Source organism: Callithrix jacchus, chromosome 7 (genome assembly GCF_049354715.1).
Source record: "Callithrix jacchus isolate 240 chromosome 7, calJac240_pri, whole genome shotgun sequence".
Lineage (NCBI taxonomy): Eukaryota > Metazoa > Chordata > Mammalia > Primates > Cebidae > Callithrix > Callithrix jacchus.
The window spans coordinates 43,978,491-43,994,553 of record NC_133508.1 but is presented as its reverse complement, the minus strand read 5'-3'; the positions used below and the strand labels follow the sequence as shown (position 1 = coordinate 43,994,553).

General features: G+C 57.7%; 1 protein-coding gene across 6 annotated transcripts in view; it reads right to left on the bottom strand.

Annotated features, from left to right (window-relative positions):
* The window catches only part of KCNAB2 (voltage-gated potassium channel subunit beta-2), a 110,129-nt gene that overhangs the window by 2,763 nt on the left and 91,303 nt on the right, over positions 1-16,063 (bottom strand). For 3 of the 6 annotated variants that reach the window (XM_035307538.3, XM_035307537.3, XM_078330232.1), the window contains 10 exons: positions 13,557-13,601; positions 10,926-10,970; positions 9,398-9,441; positions 7,966-8,052; positions 7,160-7,204; positions 4,003-4,088; positions 3,055-3,175; positions 2,649-2,743; positions 1,593-1,713; positions 1,081-1,169 (listed from right to left, as the gene is read on the bottom strand). In XM_035307538.3, coding sequence (XP_035163429.1) covers positions 1,081-1,169; positions 1,593-1,713; positions 2,649-2,743; positions 3,055-3,175; positions 4,003-4,088; positions 7,160-7,204; positions 7,966-8,052; positions 9,398-9,441; positions 10,926-10,970; positions 13,557-13,601 — 778 coding nt within the window. The remainder of the gene's footprint in view (positions 1-1,080; positions 1,170-1,592; positions 1,714-2,648; positions 2,744-3,054; positions 3,176-4,002; positions 4,089-7,159; positions 7,205-7,965; positions 8,053-9,397; positions 9,442-10,925; positions 10,971-13,556; positions 13,602-16,063) is intronic. The other 3 variants (XM_035307541.3, XM_035307540.3, XM_078330233.1) reach the window with 1 other exon arrangement.

Genomic DNA, 16,063 nt, shown 5'->3' with positions numbered 1-16,063 from the left:
TGGCCTGGGGAGGAGGTGGGGTGAGGCTCCCCTCAGTGGTCGTCTGGCAAGGCCTGGGTTACCCCATCACACCTGGGCTCCATCTGAGGCAGGTGGAGGCTGTGCTGCTTTTGTGTTCCAGAAGGTTTGGGGCAGAGAGGAAGCATGCCTGGGCCTGTGCACTACCCCTCAAACGCCAAGGCGCTCTAGAACCTTCCTGTAAGGGTGGAGGCGGCAGTGCCATAAAATGCAGACTCCAAGGCCAAATGCTGGACTCCACATCCCGACTGCTCTTTGTGGCTGTGCCTGCCTCAGCTGACAGGACCGACATCCTTCCTGGTGATACAGCCAGGGGCCGACGTCCACCTCGCTTTCTCACCCCCAAACTGACAGACATCAGGTGGTCAGCCAGCCGCACGGTCCCGCCTTCCCAAACGTCCATGATCCAACCACCACTCTGGTCTCCGAACTGCAGCGCCTCGTCCCACCAGGGCCCTCTATCTCGGACCGTGCTTCCCAAAGCCTCCAGGATGGAGCAGTGAGAGCAGGCTCCCTTTCCAGGCTGAGCTGCAGCTCGCCCTCCTCTGCCTACAATTTTGCCCAGCGTCCCATCTCACTCTGAGGCAGCACGCCAGTCCCCGGAGGGGTGCAGTGCCTTTCGGATCTGCCTCTCTGCCCCAGGCCTTCTCGGGCCTTTGCATTGACGGTTCGGGTTCCCCTCAGGCATTTGCATGGCTCACTCTGCACCTCTTCAAGGCTTTGCTTGAGCACGACCTTCTCAACAAGCCCACTCGAGGGCCTCCTTGAATCTGGGTCTGCAGTGCCACCGTCCCTGGCCCCAGCTCCTCTCCCCTCCCCTCCCCTAATCTCCGGCTTTTCCCCTGTGGTGCCCATCCACTCCCAGCACACACTGTAACCTCCTTGTTCCTTGCAGTCAGCGTGTATGTCTGTTCCTGCTGGAAAGCAAGCTCTCCAGGAGAAGAGCTCTGATGGTTCACGGATGCATCCTGAGCACCTAGAATTGAGCCTGGCACGCAGGATGAGCCTGGACAGGGCATGGCTGGGATGGGGACTCTGCCCAGCAAGGCCTCTCGCACTCACCTGTATTGCCCCAATGTTCTCCATGAGCTGGTCGGCATTGGAGGCCCCCAGGAGCACGGAGCTAACTCCCTCGTTCCTCAGGCACCAGGCTGAGTCGGTGAAACACGAGGTGAGGAAGAAACAACCACTGCAGGGGCCCCTGATGTTTCTGCCTTGCCCCTGACTGGGCCCCCAGTGTCTTGGTGTGGGGGCTGAGGGTGCCTAGGAAGCCTAGCAGTGCTGGGCAGGGGCTTTGCCTAAGAGGTGGCTGGAGGGGGCTTGGGTGGAGAGGTGGCCCAAGTGCTCAGCACTCCCTATCCTCTTCCCATGAAAGTGGTAGCCCCATTACCATGGCTGTCGGGTGGAGGGGGTGGCCCAGGTCCTCAGGGACTCCTGACATCACCTTAGAGGCATGGGGTCCCAACCGTTCCCCTTAGAGCCCTGTCACCTGTGCCGGCTGGGGGCTGATATCCAGGGATCCCTCCCCTCTCTCCCCAGAGACACTGGTCCCTTGGTGCCCCCAGGCCTGTTACCTATGGCCAGCTGGGGCAGGGTGCAGCCCAGGCGCTCGGCAAGTGCCTGCAGCTCCTTCAGCTTGGCCTGCTGGCGCCGGCCCTCCTCACTCAGGATCTTGTCCTTCAGCCACTGATAGCCCTGGTTGGGGGGAGGAGAGCAGGTCACTGGACCCCAAGCGCAAGGGGCCAATGGGCTTATTCCTTCTGGACCCTTCACCCTCAGAGCTCATCTCATCATGAAGCCAGGACATTGCCCCTGCCCCAGGCCTCTCAAGTAGGGAGAGTGGACAGTGGGCTGGGCACAGGCAGGTGGATGAGCGGGGCCTGTCCAGGCTCTGGAGTGCAGAGACTGTGGTGCTGGCCCAATCCCCAGCCAGGACAAGGAGGTGAGGTGCTGGCCTTCCTTCTCCTAGGAAGCTTGGCAGCCTGGGGTCTTGGCTGCCACCTGCGGCCCAGAAGAAACTCCCGGCCCTAGGGTAGTGCCCCCTCCCCAGCCATCCCTCCCAGAGGATTGCAGGGCTTCCTGGGGGGCGTCCTGCCCTTGCCGTGGGATGGGAGGAGTGGGGGGCCTGGCCATGCTGCTGGAACCCAGGCTGTGGGCCCTAGTGCGGAGTCTGCTGGCTGGGCACGCTTTCTTGGCCTGCTCCTCATTCCCCAGATCCTGTAGAATGGGGACCCTCCTGAGTACCCACCAGGAGGTTGTGTGGTGGGAAGAGGCACCTGTTTCAGGGTCACCTCCGTGGCTCTGCAACCCCTATCCCTGCGCCCAGGCCCAGAGGTCAGTGGTGGCCGAGCAGCAAGTGCTTAACTGTGGTGAGGGGCAAAGGTGGGGGGTATGTGAAGGGGCCCCCTCGCTGGGGCCTGTGCCAAAGGCTGGGCAGCCCCTCTAGACATGGGGTCAGGCCAGAAGGGGCTCCATGTTCTCATGCCAAGGATCCCGTCCCCAGCAGACCAAAGTGGGAGCAGCTTCAGCCCCCAAAGCCCCACCCAGCACCAATGCGGTTGGCCCAAAGGTCCCACCCCTCCAAAACGCCGGTCCCCTGCCCGTCCCTCCCCACCAGGCCGTTCCTTCACCTTCAGGGAGGCTCTTGAGTAGGGCGGGATGCCACTGTCGTACTTGCCAGAAACGATGCCGCAGGCCAGAGGCGACCAGGTCATGGCGCCCACTCCTGAGAGTGGAAAAGCAGGTGGAGTCAAGCCCTGGGCCGGAGATTGCGGGGTGGGGCGAGGGTCCGAGGGTGGGGGCGGGGCGAGGGTCCGAGGGTGGAGGGGCGGGACAGGGCGAGGGCCCAAGGGTGGGGGGCGGGGCGAGGGACCTGAGGGTTGGTGGCGGGGCGGTGCGAGGAACCTGAGGGTTGGTGGCAGGGCGGGGCGAGGGTCCGAGGATGGGGGCGGGGCGAGGGTCCGAGGGTGGGGGGCAGGGCGGGGCGAGGGACCTGAGGGTTGGTGGCGGGGCGGGGCGAGGGCCCGAGGTGCCCACCTATCTTGTGGAACAGCTCTGGCAGCTGAACCTCCACCTTCTCGCGCTGGAACATATGGTACTCAGCCTGCTCGCAGATGGGCGGGGTCAGGTTGAACTGCCGGGCCACGGAGTAGGCCTCCTGTGAAGGCAGAAACGGGCCCCAATGGCCCCTGACCTTGAGCAGGTAGGGGAGCTTCTGGGGCAGCCAGGGAGGGAGCACCAAGGTGTGCCCCAGACAGGCTGGTCTGGCAGCTGCAGCCCGGGCTCCCCACTGCTCACACTCCTAGCTCCCTGGGAGCCGGGGAGGCCCTGGTAAGCTGGGAAAAGAGGGTGGATTGTGGGATGTCCAGGCTGGAGGGTTCAGATATGAGCAGCCCAGGCTCTGAGCCACACAGCCTGGATGCCGATCTTGGCCCAAGCTGTGTGACCTTGGCATGTTACCGAACCTCTCTGTGCTGCAATGTCCACGTCTGAAAAATGGGCTGCCTGTGGCATCAACTGGTAAGGCACTGTGAGGATGGCATGCAAGTGGGTCCCTGTGCAGCCCTTGAAACTAACAGCGCCTGGCACATCCCAGGAGCCAGTGGAAGTGGCTGGTGTTGTTATTCAGTGCTCACTGAACTCTAGGATGTCTGCTAAGAGCTTCACACCGGCTCTCTCAGGGACTCCTCAGAATGGCCCCATGAGGACTCACCCAGCAGACGTGTTCTACAGATGAGTAAACAAGCTCAGAGAGGTTAAGCCATTTTTCCAGGGCCACACAGCTCTGGGATTCACGTGGAATCCCCGTCTTCGAGGCCTGCATACATAACCACCATGCTCCACCATCCTGTCCCTCCCTTAGCTCCCAGGCATCGGTGCAGTTGGGACCAAAGGCACAGACCCTGCCAGAGCCTTGGGGTCTCCGTGGGCAGCCCATGCCAGGAGCCTGTGCCTGGACACACACACACTGGGAGGCCACCGTACCATGATCTCCATGGAGCTCCAGCGTGACGTGCCCCAGTACATGGCCATCCCCTGGTTGATGACGTGGGTCATGGCTCGGACGGTCTCTGTGGTGAGAGAAGGTGAAATTGCAGGTGGGAGGTGGCTGGGGCTCTGGGCCAGCCTCGGGACATTCTGCAGATGCAGGCAGGAGGCTGGGAGGAGGGACGGGGCTGCAAAGATGTCTTGCAAGCAGTGTACTTCTGGCTCCGAAGTTGGGTGTGGGAGGGGCTTTTTGGGACGAAAGAGAAAAACGAACCACAATCCTAGAAGCTGGTCATGAAAACCATTTCCCTGACTGGTCACAGGCCCATGGAAATGTTGAAAAATGGGTTATGGATGGACTGTGATGTTTCTATGGCAGATTAGAGGGGACATCAAAGAATGAAGGTGGCTCTGGATTCTAGAATTGGGGCTTCTCTGGTCTCGGGAAGATTCTAGGGCCCTGATCACTTAGGAAGGACCAGGTGAATACATTCAAGCTACCGTCAGATTGGCAGCAGGAGGGAGACGTGTTTTCGCCTGTTTCTGGACTCCTACTTTGGGCTATCCCAAATTCTCACTGGAATAGAGAGCAGACTGGAGAAGGGGAAGCGGCAGGACTGGGGTGCCGTGTGGTCCTGGAGGACAGGGCTTCGAGCCGAGCTCCTCTCATGTCCAGGAGACTGAGAAGTGGGCATAGAAAGCCCAGGTTCTCAAAGCAGCCCAGCACCAGGCCAGAGGCCCAACCCACCCGTCCCTGGCAAGGGGTGATCCCAGGGCCACAGGGGTCTGGGTGCTCCTCCTATAAGGGGCCATGGCCTGGAGTGGAACAGTTTTGAGGCTCCACAAGCCCTGGGAACAACCTAAATCATGGATGGCAGAGACACCTAAGCCTTGAGTACAGTCTCGGAGACTCCATGCTGGCCTTTTAAAGAAGAGAGGAGGGACCCTCACCCCAGCGACACAGTGGATTCTTCCCAGTATTCAAAAATGTTTTTGAGACATAACAATCTGCTGGTTATAACTCCCTCTCAGCCTCATAGGGATGTGATTTTAAAAACAGAACTTGGCCTCAACATTTCAGATTTCAGAAGCCGCTTAGCTTTTCGGGGTGACAGACTATGCCTCCAGTTTCTCACGGGTTGGATACAGTGCTTGCAAGTTGGACTGCCAAAGGCAGTGTGGGAGTGAAGTGGGGTGCAAGTGTTTCTAAAAACAGCAATGACATTGACCCTGGAAAAGCCCCGGCTCTCCCTAAGTGCCTGCTTGTCCTCTGCCCATGCTGCGGGGAAGCTAAGGTCCTGAAAATGGCTGGGAGTGGGGCCGATGGGAAGGAAGGAAGGATGGAGGATGCTGACTTTGTTCTGCAGGCGCCACCTCGGAATGGCAATGAGGCCATGGAGTGGCAGCGCTGGTTTCCCGTCCACTTCTGTTTTTGGGGTTGCTCCAAAGCGCCCCTTTATTGAGATCCCCCCTGAGCAGAACCTGGGGTCTCCTAAAGGCTAGAGCTGAGGCCACTGGGGTTTCTGGAGCGGTGGTCTCAGCAGACTCACCCAAGACCCCTGGTAAACCCCCCTCGGTTTCCACGCTTGCAGGCCCAGTCCTGCTTTCTGCTTCCTTCCAAGGACAGAGGTTGTTCCCAGAGGCTCCTGGGAACTGTCTCTGTCCCCTCCTGGGGGTGGAGATCTGGGAGGGAGTCTGAACTCTCAGGGCCACCTCCCTAGGCCATCTGCGTTAACAGCCAACACTGATAGACCTGCAGGAAGTGTCTGGTGGGGAAGGTTTGAGGAGAACCTGAGGCTCCCAGGAGGATCTCCGACTACATCCTGCCCGGGTCCAGACTCCGGGCCTGGCGGCCTCATGAAGATTTTTAGAAACACTCTGGGGGCACCTGTGACCATGCAGCACCTGTTCCTGGGTCTGTTCAGCCAAGGCTAAGGTCCACATGCTTGAGAGAGGGAAGCCAAGGCCCCCAGGCCAGCCCGTTCCCTCACTCTCCCTCCCCGGCAGCTGTCTCAGGTCACCAAGGTCCCAGCCAGTGAAACCGCACACTGCCCTGGGGCGCCCCTTCCATGCAGCAATGGGGAGACGGGGCTGACGGGCAGAAGCCTGCAGGAGCCCCTGGCTGTCCTGAGGTGGGGGGGTCCTAGGCAAAGGCCCCTGGGCTCCCTGGAGGATCTGGGCAGAAGCAGGCTGGACAGGGGCCCCGAACAAGGGAGCACCCTACGCTTGTGCCCAAGCGTGGTATCAGTGGCCCCAGATGCAGGGACAATTAGGGACAACTGTCCTGCACCTCAATATTTAATGCTGCGGAACAGAAGTAGGAGGACTGAATCTTTCTAGCTGCTGCCAAAACCCATGGCATCTCCTGCCAGGTCACAAATAATACATGGGGGGGAGGTCAGGTGGCAGTGCCAGTTGGCAGGGGCCCAGGCCCAGGGAGACCGACGCCCGCCCTTGGGGTGGGGTCCTTGGGCCCTTAGCTGTGGGAAGGGCAGAGAGGCCATGTGTGGCCCGAGGCCGCTCCCTGGTTTCAGAAGTCCCTGGTTATTCTTCCAGGAGGAGAACGACTCCATGTTGATGGAGAGGTTTGGCCACCTGGTGAGAGGCAGGGGCCCTGCCTGCCGAGGGGATGCACAGCCAGCATGCTGTCCGAGGAGCAGCGTGCCAAGCCAGGTGTTCTTTGCCTCCAGAAGAGACAGGAGCTTAGTGAACACACACTGTGGAGGAGCTAAGACTCAGTGAGGGCTACATGTTCTGGGGTCCCTGACAGGTTTGCGCCTTGTGGAAACCTGGTCTTCCCCAACCCTTCCCATGGCACCATCCAGGGTCAAGGCTCCAGGTGAGGATCGCAGCATCCTCCGATCAGGAGGACCCCCGGCCGCCACGGAGCTCAGCAGTCAAGCCCAGGGGTGGGGGCATGCACGGGAGCGGGGAGGAGGAGGAATGAGATGACGGGGGGTGGGGGCTGGGGGCTCCAACACCACTTTGCTTTCCTTCACTTGCAAGGTGTTCTCATAGGGTGCTCTTTCCCCGCTTTATGCATTTTATGGAGAAGTTTGTCATGGGGTGAAAGAATCATGTACTTAAAAATACTGTCTCATAAAATGCAGCTTGGACACAGAAGTCAATAGTCAGGCTGGGGGGCACTGTGTACCTTCTATGATGAATGTCCTTGACTTGGAGGAACTAAATGGGTCCCCTGGTGATAAAAGAAAGATTTAAAGAGACCAGAGTTGATAGCTGGGAGCACTGAGAGGCGGGGCACGACAAAGGCGCAGGAAGGAAGCACAAACCCCCGCGCGGAGCACGAGTTTAGTTAAAAAGGAAAAAATATATCCACACTCGCACGTGCGTGCTCACATGAACATATAAAAACAATAACTGGAACACAACTTAATTTTCAGGTCCCTGAAGCAGCAAAGCAGACATGGAAAGACACCTGTAGCAGGAGGATAGGGGAGCGGAGGGGCTGAGGTCGCAGGAGGAGAAAGAATAAAAACCGTCAAAGTAACCAAAACCATGAAAAGCACGGAAGTTTTTCCCCTCTATTTATTCCCCAGAGCAAAAAAAGACCCCCAAGCCTCTCCACGGATCATGATTGGAGACAATACTGCAGTTGGAGTCCCCACAAGCGACTTCACATAGCTGCAAAACAGCAGCTGCAGGGGGAAGGGACAGTTCCAGTGCGGCTTTGACTGGGAGGGTGGGGCGGGGTGGTGGGGATCGGCTGGGGTACAAAGCAAGGACAGGGACTCGGCTGGAGGTGGCTGGCAGCCAGAGGCTGAGCTCACCCCCACTGTGGGGAAGCCTGGCCCCTCGCCTCCCACCCTGGACCCAGCCTCCTCTCATGGCTCACCCAGATGCCCAGCAGGGCCCATGCTGGTGGCCTCCACAACCCCAGGTTCAGACCCTTTGTACGCTGCCCAGGCCTGACCTGCAGCGGCACCGAAGACCACCTACCTTCCATTGGGGTGTTGGGGTCTGGGCGGTTGGCAAATACCACGTCCACATACTCCAGCTGCAGCCGCTCCAGAGAAGCTTTCAGACCTAGGGGAGGACGGGGCAGGGGCGTCACTGCCGTGGCTGCATCTCCACAGACACCTGGGCCGGTCCATTCCATGCCCGGCTCAGGGAACAAGAGATGGAGAAGAGGCCCCTGGCATCTGGAAGCTTCCGGAAGCTTCTGGAGGTCGTGAAATGCCTCAGCACAGGTGGGGAGTGGGGTGGGGGGGTCTCGCTTTCAGGAGAATGTCGGGGCCACAGGCCACACGTCCTTGACTAAGTGAGAGGAGCCCCTCCTCCCCCTAGACAGCATGCCCTCCTCTGAGGCCACTCTGTTACAACAGGGAGAGCACGTCATCTAGCACATGTGGAGGGAGGAAGGCTACACTTGCTACCCCTCCCACCAAAGACAATAGTGTCTATGGCCAGGCACCGGGGCTCTTGCCTGTAATCCCAGCATTCTGGGAGGCAGAGGCGTGGGGACCACTTGAGGTCAGGGGTCCGAGACCAGCCTGGCCAACATGGTAAAACGCTATCTCTACTAAAAATACAAAAAAAAAAAAAATTAGCCAGATGTGGTGGCGGGCACCTGTAATCCCAGCTACTCAGGAGGCTGAGGCAGGAGAATCACTTGAACTCAGGAGGCGGAGGTTTCGGTGAGCCGAGATTGCACCACTGTGCTCCAGTCTGGGCGACAAGAGTGCAACTCCGTTTCAAAACAAAACCAATGGCAATAGTATCCAAAATGCCCAAGCCACCCGTGAGTGCTCAGAGCAGCTCAGGACACACAGCTGGCAGAGGGAAACGCTGGGTTGCGGATGGGGAGGATGGGAGCAGGTGGCAAGCCCCCTAGGTGGTTATTAATGGAGGTGATAACCAATGGATTGTCAATCTATTACCTTGAAGCAAATGCACACAGATAGGAAAGGCATGAAGATAATAAAAAGGAAGCAAGAGCCAGATACCCGCGGCCTTGCTGCCGTGCCTGAGAGTGCTGAGTCGGGGGCTGTGCGGTGTGCACCTTTTCCTGGGCGCTGTGGCATCCCAGCCACCCTTGCTGGGGTGTGCTCTTACTGTAGCCACTGCACAGATAGTGTGGGAGAGGCGTGGGGCAGGGTGCCCCTTGCTGAAGACCCACTCAACCAGTGCGGGGCTGAGCCTGGACTGAAACTCAGGCTGGTCTGTGCTCAGCCACCGGCTGCCCTCGTTCCCGACAGGGTCCCCCTGTGCTGCCTGGGGTGGAAGGAGAGGGTCAGGCCGAAGCACCGGGTGCCCTGGGATTGGGTGCTCGGTCAGGTAACTGAGGGGTCGGGCACTGTGCTGTCTTCACGTTGGCCTCCGCCGATGATCCCACAGGTGTGGGCCCTGAGGTGCTCGAGCACGTCCTCACCTTCGATTATGTGCTTCCTGGACAGGCCCCGCTCCGTCTCTGCCCTGAAAAACAGGCCGACCGCATGTGATGTTGCTAGCGGTTTTGGCATCCTGACCCCTCCCAGAAAACATTTATGATGCGATGTTAGGTGCAAAAACTGGGTCAACAAATGCCGTGTGCAGTCGGATTTCACTTTGGAGTAGGTACCTGAGGCTACAGGGCTGAACTCCCAGAGGCCCGGGGGAAGCCTGGTCACAAGGCTTAAAGGGGAGGTGGGCAGCCATAGGGGATGAGGGGGCTTTTGTTTTTCAACTTAACCTGTCTGTTTGATTTGGACTTAATTTTTTAAAAAAATTAAGAATGAATGAGGCTGGACACAGTGGCTCATGCCTGTAATCCCAGCACTTTGGGAGGCTAAGGCAGGAGGATCATTTGAGCCCAGGAGTTCAAGACCAGCCTGGGCAACATAGTGAGACCCCTTATCTTAAAAAAGGACAAATTAAGGCCAGGTGTGGTGGCTCACACCTGTAATCCTAGTGCTTTGAGAGGCTGAGGTGGGTAGATTACTTGAGCTCAGGAGTTTGAGACCAGCCTGGACAACATGATGAAACACATCTCTACAAAATACACACAAAACAAAAAAAAATTAGCTGGGCATGGTGGCATGTGCCTGTTGAACCAGCTACTTGAGGCAGGAGGGTTGAGAATCCAGGAGGTCGAGGCTGCAGTGAGCCGGGACTATACCATTGTACTCCAGACTGAATGACAAAGTGAGATCTTGTCAAAAAAAAAAAAAAAGAAAGGAAAGAAGAAAGAAAGAAACAAAGAAACAAAGAAAAAGAGAGAGAAAGAAGGAAAAGAAAGAAAAAGGACAAATTAGTCAGGCATGGTGGCACATGCCTGTAGTCCCAGCTACTCAGGAGGCTGAGGTGGGAGGATCGCTTGAGCCCAGGAGTTTGAAGCTACAGTGAGCCATGATCACCCCACTGTGCTTCAACCTGGGCGACAAAGTGAGACCCTGTCTCAAAAAAAAAAGAAAGAATAAATGAATTGTAGTTATAACTCCTATGAGCCCAAGTGTGTCCAGCCCCCAGAAACTATGGAGCGGACACCTGGAGACCTGCAGGGCTGACAGGCGGCGCACAGGATTTGGAGTGGTTTGGGCAGTTCACAAATTTTCTGTTTTCCTTAATTTTTATGATGTTACCAAAGTGACCAGAAAAAAAAAATCCATGAAGGTAAAAAGAAAAGTTAAGCAAGGTTTTTGTAAAAGGCAAACTCAGCCACAGCTATTTTTTTTGACGTCCCTTAACAGGGACGGGCTCCAGGCATAGCTGGTGGCTACACCAATGCCAGCTGTGCCCCTGATGGGGACAGGAAACAGCACTGGGCCAGGGCTGTCCAGGGTGGACCCCGACCACTCTCCCTTCCCAAGGAGAACTGTCCTCCCCCCACCCCAGGAGCCTTCTAGGTTAGGGGTCTCTGGGGAGCGCAGGGCTGTGGCTGCTGGGCCCGGACTGGAAGCTTTGCCCGCTGTTGCACCTACTTTCCGCCCCAGAAGATCTTGGTGGTGATGACGAGGCTGGATCGCCTGCAGAACAGAAGAGAAGGAAGGAGTGTGATGGGGCCCAGCCCCTGGGGGTCCTCTTTCATCCCCGAAATCCTCATCTCTCACACAGAGGTCCTGAAAGCCTGGGAGCCTGGGGCAGAAAATGGGTGCTTCCCCATCTTTTGATGTGTGCCATGTGCCAAGCCGGGGTATGTAGGTTCCTCATTGAACCAGGAGGCAGCCGCTGAGGCTGTAACTGTGTGTCAGGCAGTGGGAGCTGGACAGTGGCGGCCCAGGGTGACAGGATCCCGGAGGAGATGCCTTCTGCCCAGGATGTGGGAGTGGGCCTGGCTCAGGGAATCCTGGGGCACATGGATTCGGAGGAGGCCGGGTGTGGGCCAGGGGGCTCTGGCAGGAGTTGAGGATGGTAAGATTTGGGTGGGAGGCAAGCAGGGAAGCTGTCGGCAACGTTCCCTACAGAATGTGACATGTGTTGCAGAAAACCTGTGTGGGACAGCCTGGTCGAGGGAACTTTCGGGGCAGGGTGGCACAGGGGGCCCAAGTGTGGCCAGACTAATGGGGTTCTGGGTTTGAGTAGCTGAGGCAAAGAACCCTGAGGATTTGGGCTTGAGCAGAGCGAAGGGAAGGAATTTGTTCTTCTGCCCTGAGTCCACACAAGGCAACGCTCATACCAGCGGCTTTGTCCTGGTGGGATGGGGGATAATGATGGGCCCTCCTGGCCACATTTGACTTTGACCCCTCCCAGAGGAGGGGATACCCCTCATCCAGGGGTGACAAGGACCTCCTGGTGCCCCATGGTTGAGCTCCTTTCCCACCAGGGTCCTGGGCTGGTCGGGGAAGCAGCTCATGAGGCCAGAGCAGGAGGCCTCTTTGCCCCCGAAGCGTTGGCCACCGAGCTCTGGCAGGGGCAGCATCACCTCCAGGCAGAGGAACCAGCACACATGCACATTCACCTCCATGCACACTCACTACAGACATGATCAGGGATTTGTAACACATGCGATTTCCTTTAACTAAGGGGTGAGGAGGAATTTGTGAGTTGCCAAGAGACAAATGAGATGGGACAAGAAGGGGTGTCAGGAATCCATGGAGGAGGGAGTGGGGGCTGCCCAGCAAATGGCCCTCAGAGGGGAGGGAGGACGGAGGCCCAACTTTGTAATTGCTTCGGATGTTTCTGAAAATAAAGAAACACTTATTAAGAAACAGGGCCCTGGGGCTTCTCAGCCCCTTCAGATAAAGCTGTGTCCAGGGGTCTGGGGAGCCCCCAAAATGTAGGAAGTGCTGATCCCGGTTGGTCCCAGGGAGGGTGATGACCTTGGCCTAAGAAAGGCCCAAAGGCTCCTGGGAGACCAGGGTGAATGGCCTCCAATCTGTGACCTTTGGACTCCATCACACCTGGAGACCGCTCCTGCTGGAGGTCCCTGCTGGAGGGCTAGCACTTGCATGTCCAGCCCCGAGCTGGATGAGTGATTTTCAGACGTGGGGCCACTGACCCTCAGGATAGCCCACCAGGGAGGTCTGACACACACCCCCTTACAGGTGGGAGCAGGGAGCTCTGGAGAGGTGGAGGCTCTCTGAGCCATCCTCTCTCTGGCCTGCTGGCTCCCCTGACCCTAAGTGCTCCAGCTAAAGAGGTGGAAGGGCTTTGCACCCCATCTTCTGTAGTAGCACCCCTCTGCTGTACCCAGGCCCATCAGGGGGTTCTCACTCCAAGCTCTTTTTGGCCCGCTTCTTTGCAAGCGGGGATCTTGGCGTTCTGGATCTCTGGATGAGTTGGAGGTGGAGGCTAAGGTGGGGGTGGAGGCTAAGGAGGGGGTGGAGACTAAGGTGGAGGTGGAGACTGAGGTGGGGTGGAGACTAAGGTGGGGGTGGAAGCTAAGGAGGGGGTGGAGGCTAAGGTGGGGGTTGAGACTGAGGTGGGGTGGAGACTAAGGTGGGGTGCAGGCTAAGGTAGGGGTGGAGATGAGGGGGTAAAGACTAAGGTGGGGGTGGAGACTAAGGAGGGGGTGGAGACTAAGGTGGGGGCAGTGGCTAAGGGGGGAGCGGTGGCTAAGGTGGGGTGGAGGCTGAGGGGCTGAGGCTAAGGAAGGGGTGGAGGCTAAGGAGGGAGTGGAGGCTAAGGTGGGGGTGGAGACTAAGGTGGGTGGAGGCTAAGGTGGGGTGGAGACTAAGGAGGGGTGGAGGCTGAGGGGGTGGAGGCTAAGGTGGGGTGGAGGCTAAGGTGGGGTGGAGACTAAGGAGGGGGTGGAGACTAAGGTGGGGTGGAGACAGGTGGGGGTGGAGACGGGGTGAGGGCTAAGGTGGGGGTGGAGACTAAGGAGGGGGTGGAGGCTAAGGTGGGGGTGGAGACTAAGGTGGGGTGGAGGCTAAGGTGGGGTGGAGACTAAGGAGTGGGTGGAGAGGGTATCCCACCTCCCCTCAACTTTCTTCTCAAGCAGAGTCACCTTCTCCTCTTGGAGAACTTAATTTTCCTCTCCACTTCCCATCCAAAAAAAATGTGGGGACCTGGAGGCCTTATGATGCCTGCACCACAGGCCGATGAGGCAGACCTGGGGACAGTTGGCTACGCACCCACCCGGGACAGACCACAGAGAGTAGAGTCATTACCTCCATCCTTTCTTCTTAATGATGTTTCCCAGCACCACTTCAGCCCTGCAAAAAACAAACACTGAGATCGCATCACAGCCAAACAGAAAAATCAAACCCAGGCCCACCGTGACCACCGGCCACTTGGTTCCCTCTGTGGAAATGTCACTGGGGCCAGAGAGTCAGGCTGTTAACATCTGCCTTGGCTCAGTAGCTCATTCCAGAGAGAGGGCTGGTCCGAGGGAGCGGGAGCAGTGGTGTTACTGCCCCCGCTAGGATGGCTGTGGGCATGTGCCCCAGCAGGTGCTTGTCTAAGCAGGGGCAGCCCCAGCTCTCACAGGGAAGGAAGGCGCTGCTGTCATGCCTGGCAAGGTCAGTGTCCCATTTCCTAGTTGGCTGAAAATTCACCAGGGAAAATGCCTGGCGACATTAGGTGGGCAAAATTTCCAGAAAAGTATTTTTTGTTTTTGAGATGAAGTCTCACTCTGTCACCCAGGCTGGAGGGCAGTGGCACTCTGGCTGTGGCACGATCTCAGCTCTCTGCAACCTTCACCTCCTGGGTTTAAGCAATTCTCCTGCTTCAGCCTTCTGAGTAGCTGGAACTACAGGTGCCCGCCACCATGCCCAGCTAATTTTTGTATTTTTAGTAGAGATGGGGTTTCACCATGTTGGCCAGGCTGATCTTGAACTCCTGACCTTGAGTGATCCGCCCACCTCTGCCTCCCAAAGTGCTGGGATTACAGGCGTGAGCCACAGTGCCCTGCCAAGTATCTGTTTTTAAAGGTAAATTATTCATCAAATGCATCCTCTGTTTTGAGAGATGATCAACATGTACTCAGGGCCAAGGGCTAGATTTCCAGCAGACATGCCTGCTTGCATACGTGTGTGTACATGTGTGCATACATGTGCACAGGTGTGTGCATGTGTGTGGGTGCACTTGTCCCTCTCATTTCCTGCATCTGAACAGCAGAGTCAGATGCTAGGCTGACTACTATCTGTCTTGTTTGGCATCACTCTGGGTCCTGAACCAAACTCAGGCCAGCTGGGGGCATGGGCGGCCTTCCAGCCTCGCTTGGCACAGCAGCACTGGATTAACTCTGAAGAACTTTCTGCTTGTAGCAAAATGTTTCTGAGTAAAAACAACAGACGGAGAATGATCCATACCCTGTGCTACATTCCACTTATAAAAGCGCCTGAGTCATCCACTCAGAAAGAATGGGCTCTGATCTGCAAGCTGTTTAGCACACGCTCTGAATGCTACTCGTTTATGGTAAAGATGCACCGAAACTTCACTCAGCCTTCGGAAGAGAGAAAAGCTAGCAGTGGTCCCTAGGGCAGAGGAGTGGCAGACAGTGCGTTACCTAAGCCTGTGGCATGTGGCTCTGGCTGTGAATTTGGTAGGACTCACATGTGTTTGGGGGATACAGAAATCCTACAGCTCTCTGAGAAGAGTACAAATGAGTGTCAGCAGGAGAAGCAGGGGGCCTCAGGAAGATATAGGCTTGGTCCCCTTCGAGCTGCCTCTCGCCCTCCCCCAAACTGCCCAGAGAAGTTTCTCCCTGGCTATGCCTGGCACGCAGTGCCCAGCTCCCCTGTAGGGCACTGATGGCATCCACTGGAGGCTCAGCTCTGAGCTGGACAGAGGGACCGCAGTGGCCAGCCCAGGAGCAGGGGGCAGATCCCACAGTAATGGTGACCTGAGGGGAAGCTGCTCCCTGACTCCCAGGCTTTCTGGCAAGCTGCTTCTGAGGGCCCTGAGGCTGCCGGAGACCCAGTGAGCTTGCCCAACGCACCCGCTCTGGGTGTCCAGTTAAACATCGGAACATGAAACTTCGAGTGACAGAAGACAGAGTGTGACCTAGGGTGTGCCTGGCGTCATCCATGGGGGCTGCATGGAGCTGCCTCCCACATGTTCTTCTGGGCAGCAAAACATGTGCCTGCCAGGCCAAAAGCAGGCAGTGAAGAGGCGGGGATTGGGTTGGGTGGTGCCCCTCGGCTTGGCATCTGCACTGGGCTTTTTGACCTCACACCCCTCTGCTAGGCTCATCTGTCTGGAAAGCGGTTCACTTTGATGGGAAGCTGCTGCCAGTTTGGAGGGGGTGGGAGGGGGCTGTGCTATCAGGAGGGCCAAAAGGGCCGCTGAAGGGGGTTGGAGGCGGTTTGAGGGTCCCAGCAGCGGCTCCCAGGGCTGTACGTTCTCCAGGCTCTGGCTGGGTACTTGAGCAGGGCCCGGTTGGGTTCCCTCCTGCAGGGTGCTCTGGGCCCCGCCGCAGTTGCAGGTAACCACCCAGGGCCCACGAAGGAGCTTCCCGCCCTGCAGCTACCGTGCCAGCAGCCCAGGCCTGCTGCCCACCTGGCCGACAGGAACTTGGCTGGCCCCAGGCAGGAGGGGGCAGAAGGAGGATGAAGAGAGGGCCAACAAATGATTTCACAAACAAAAGCTGACTTCTGGAAACCCGACGCAGGAGAGTGGATGATTTGATTACAGCCAGTCTTTAAAACTGAAGCCAACAGCCTGGCTGAAGATG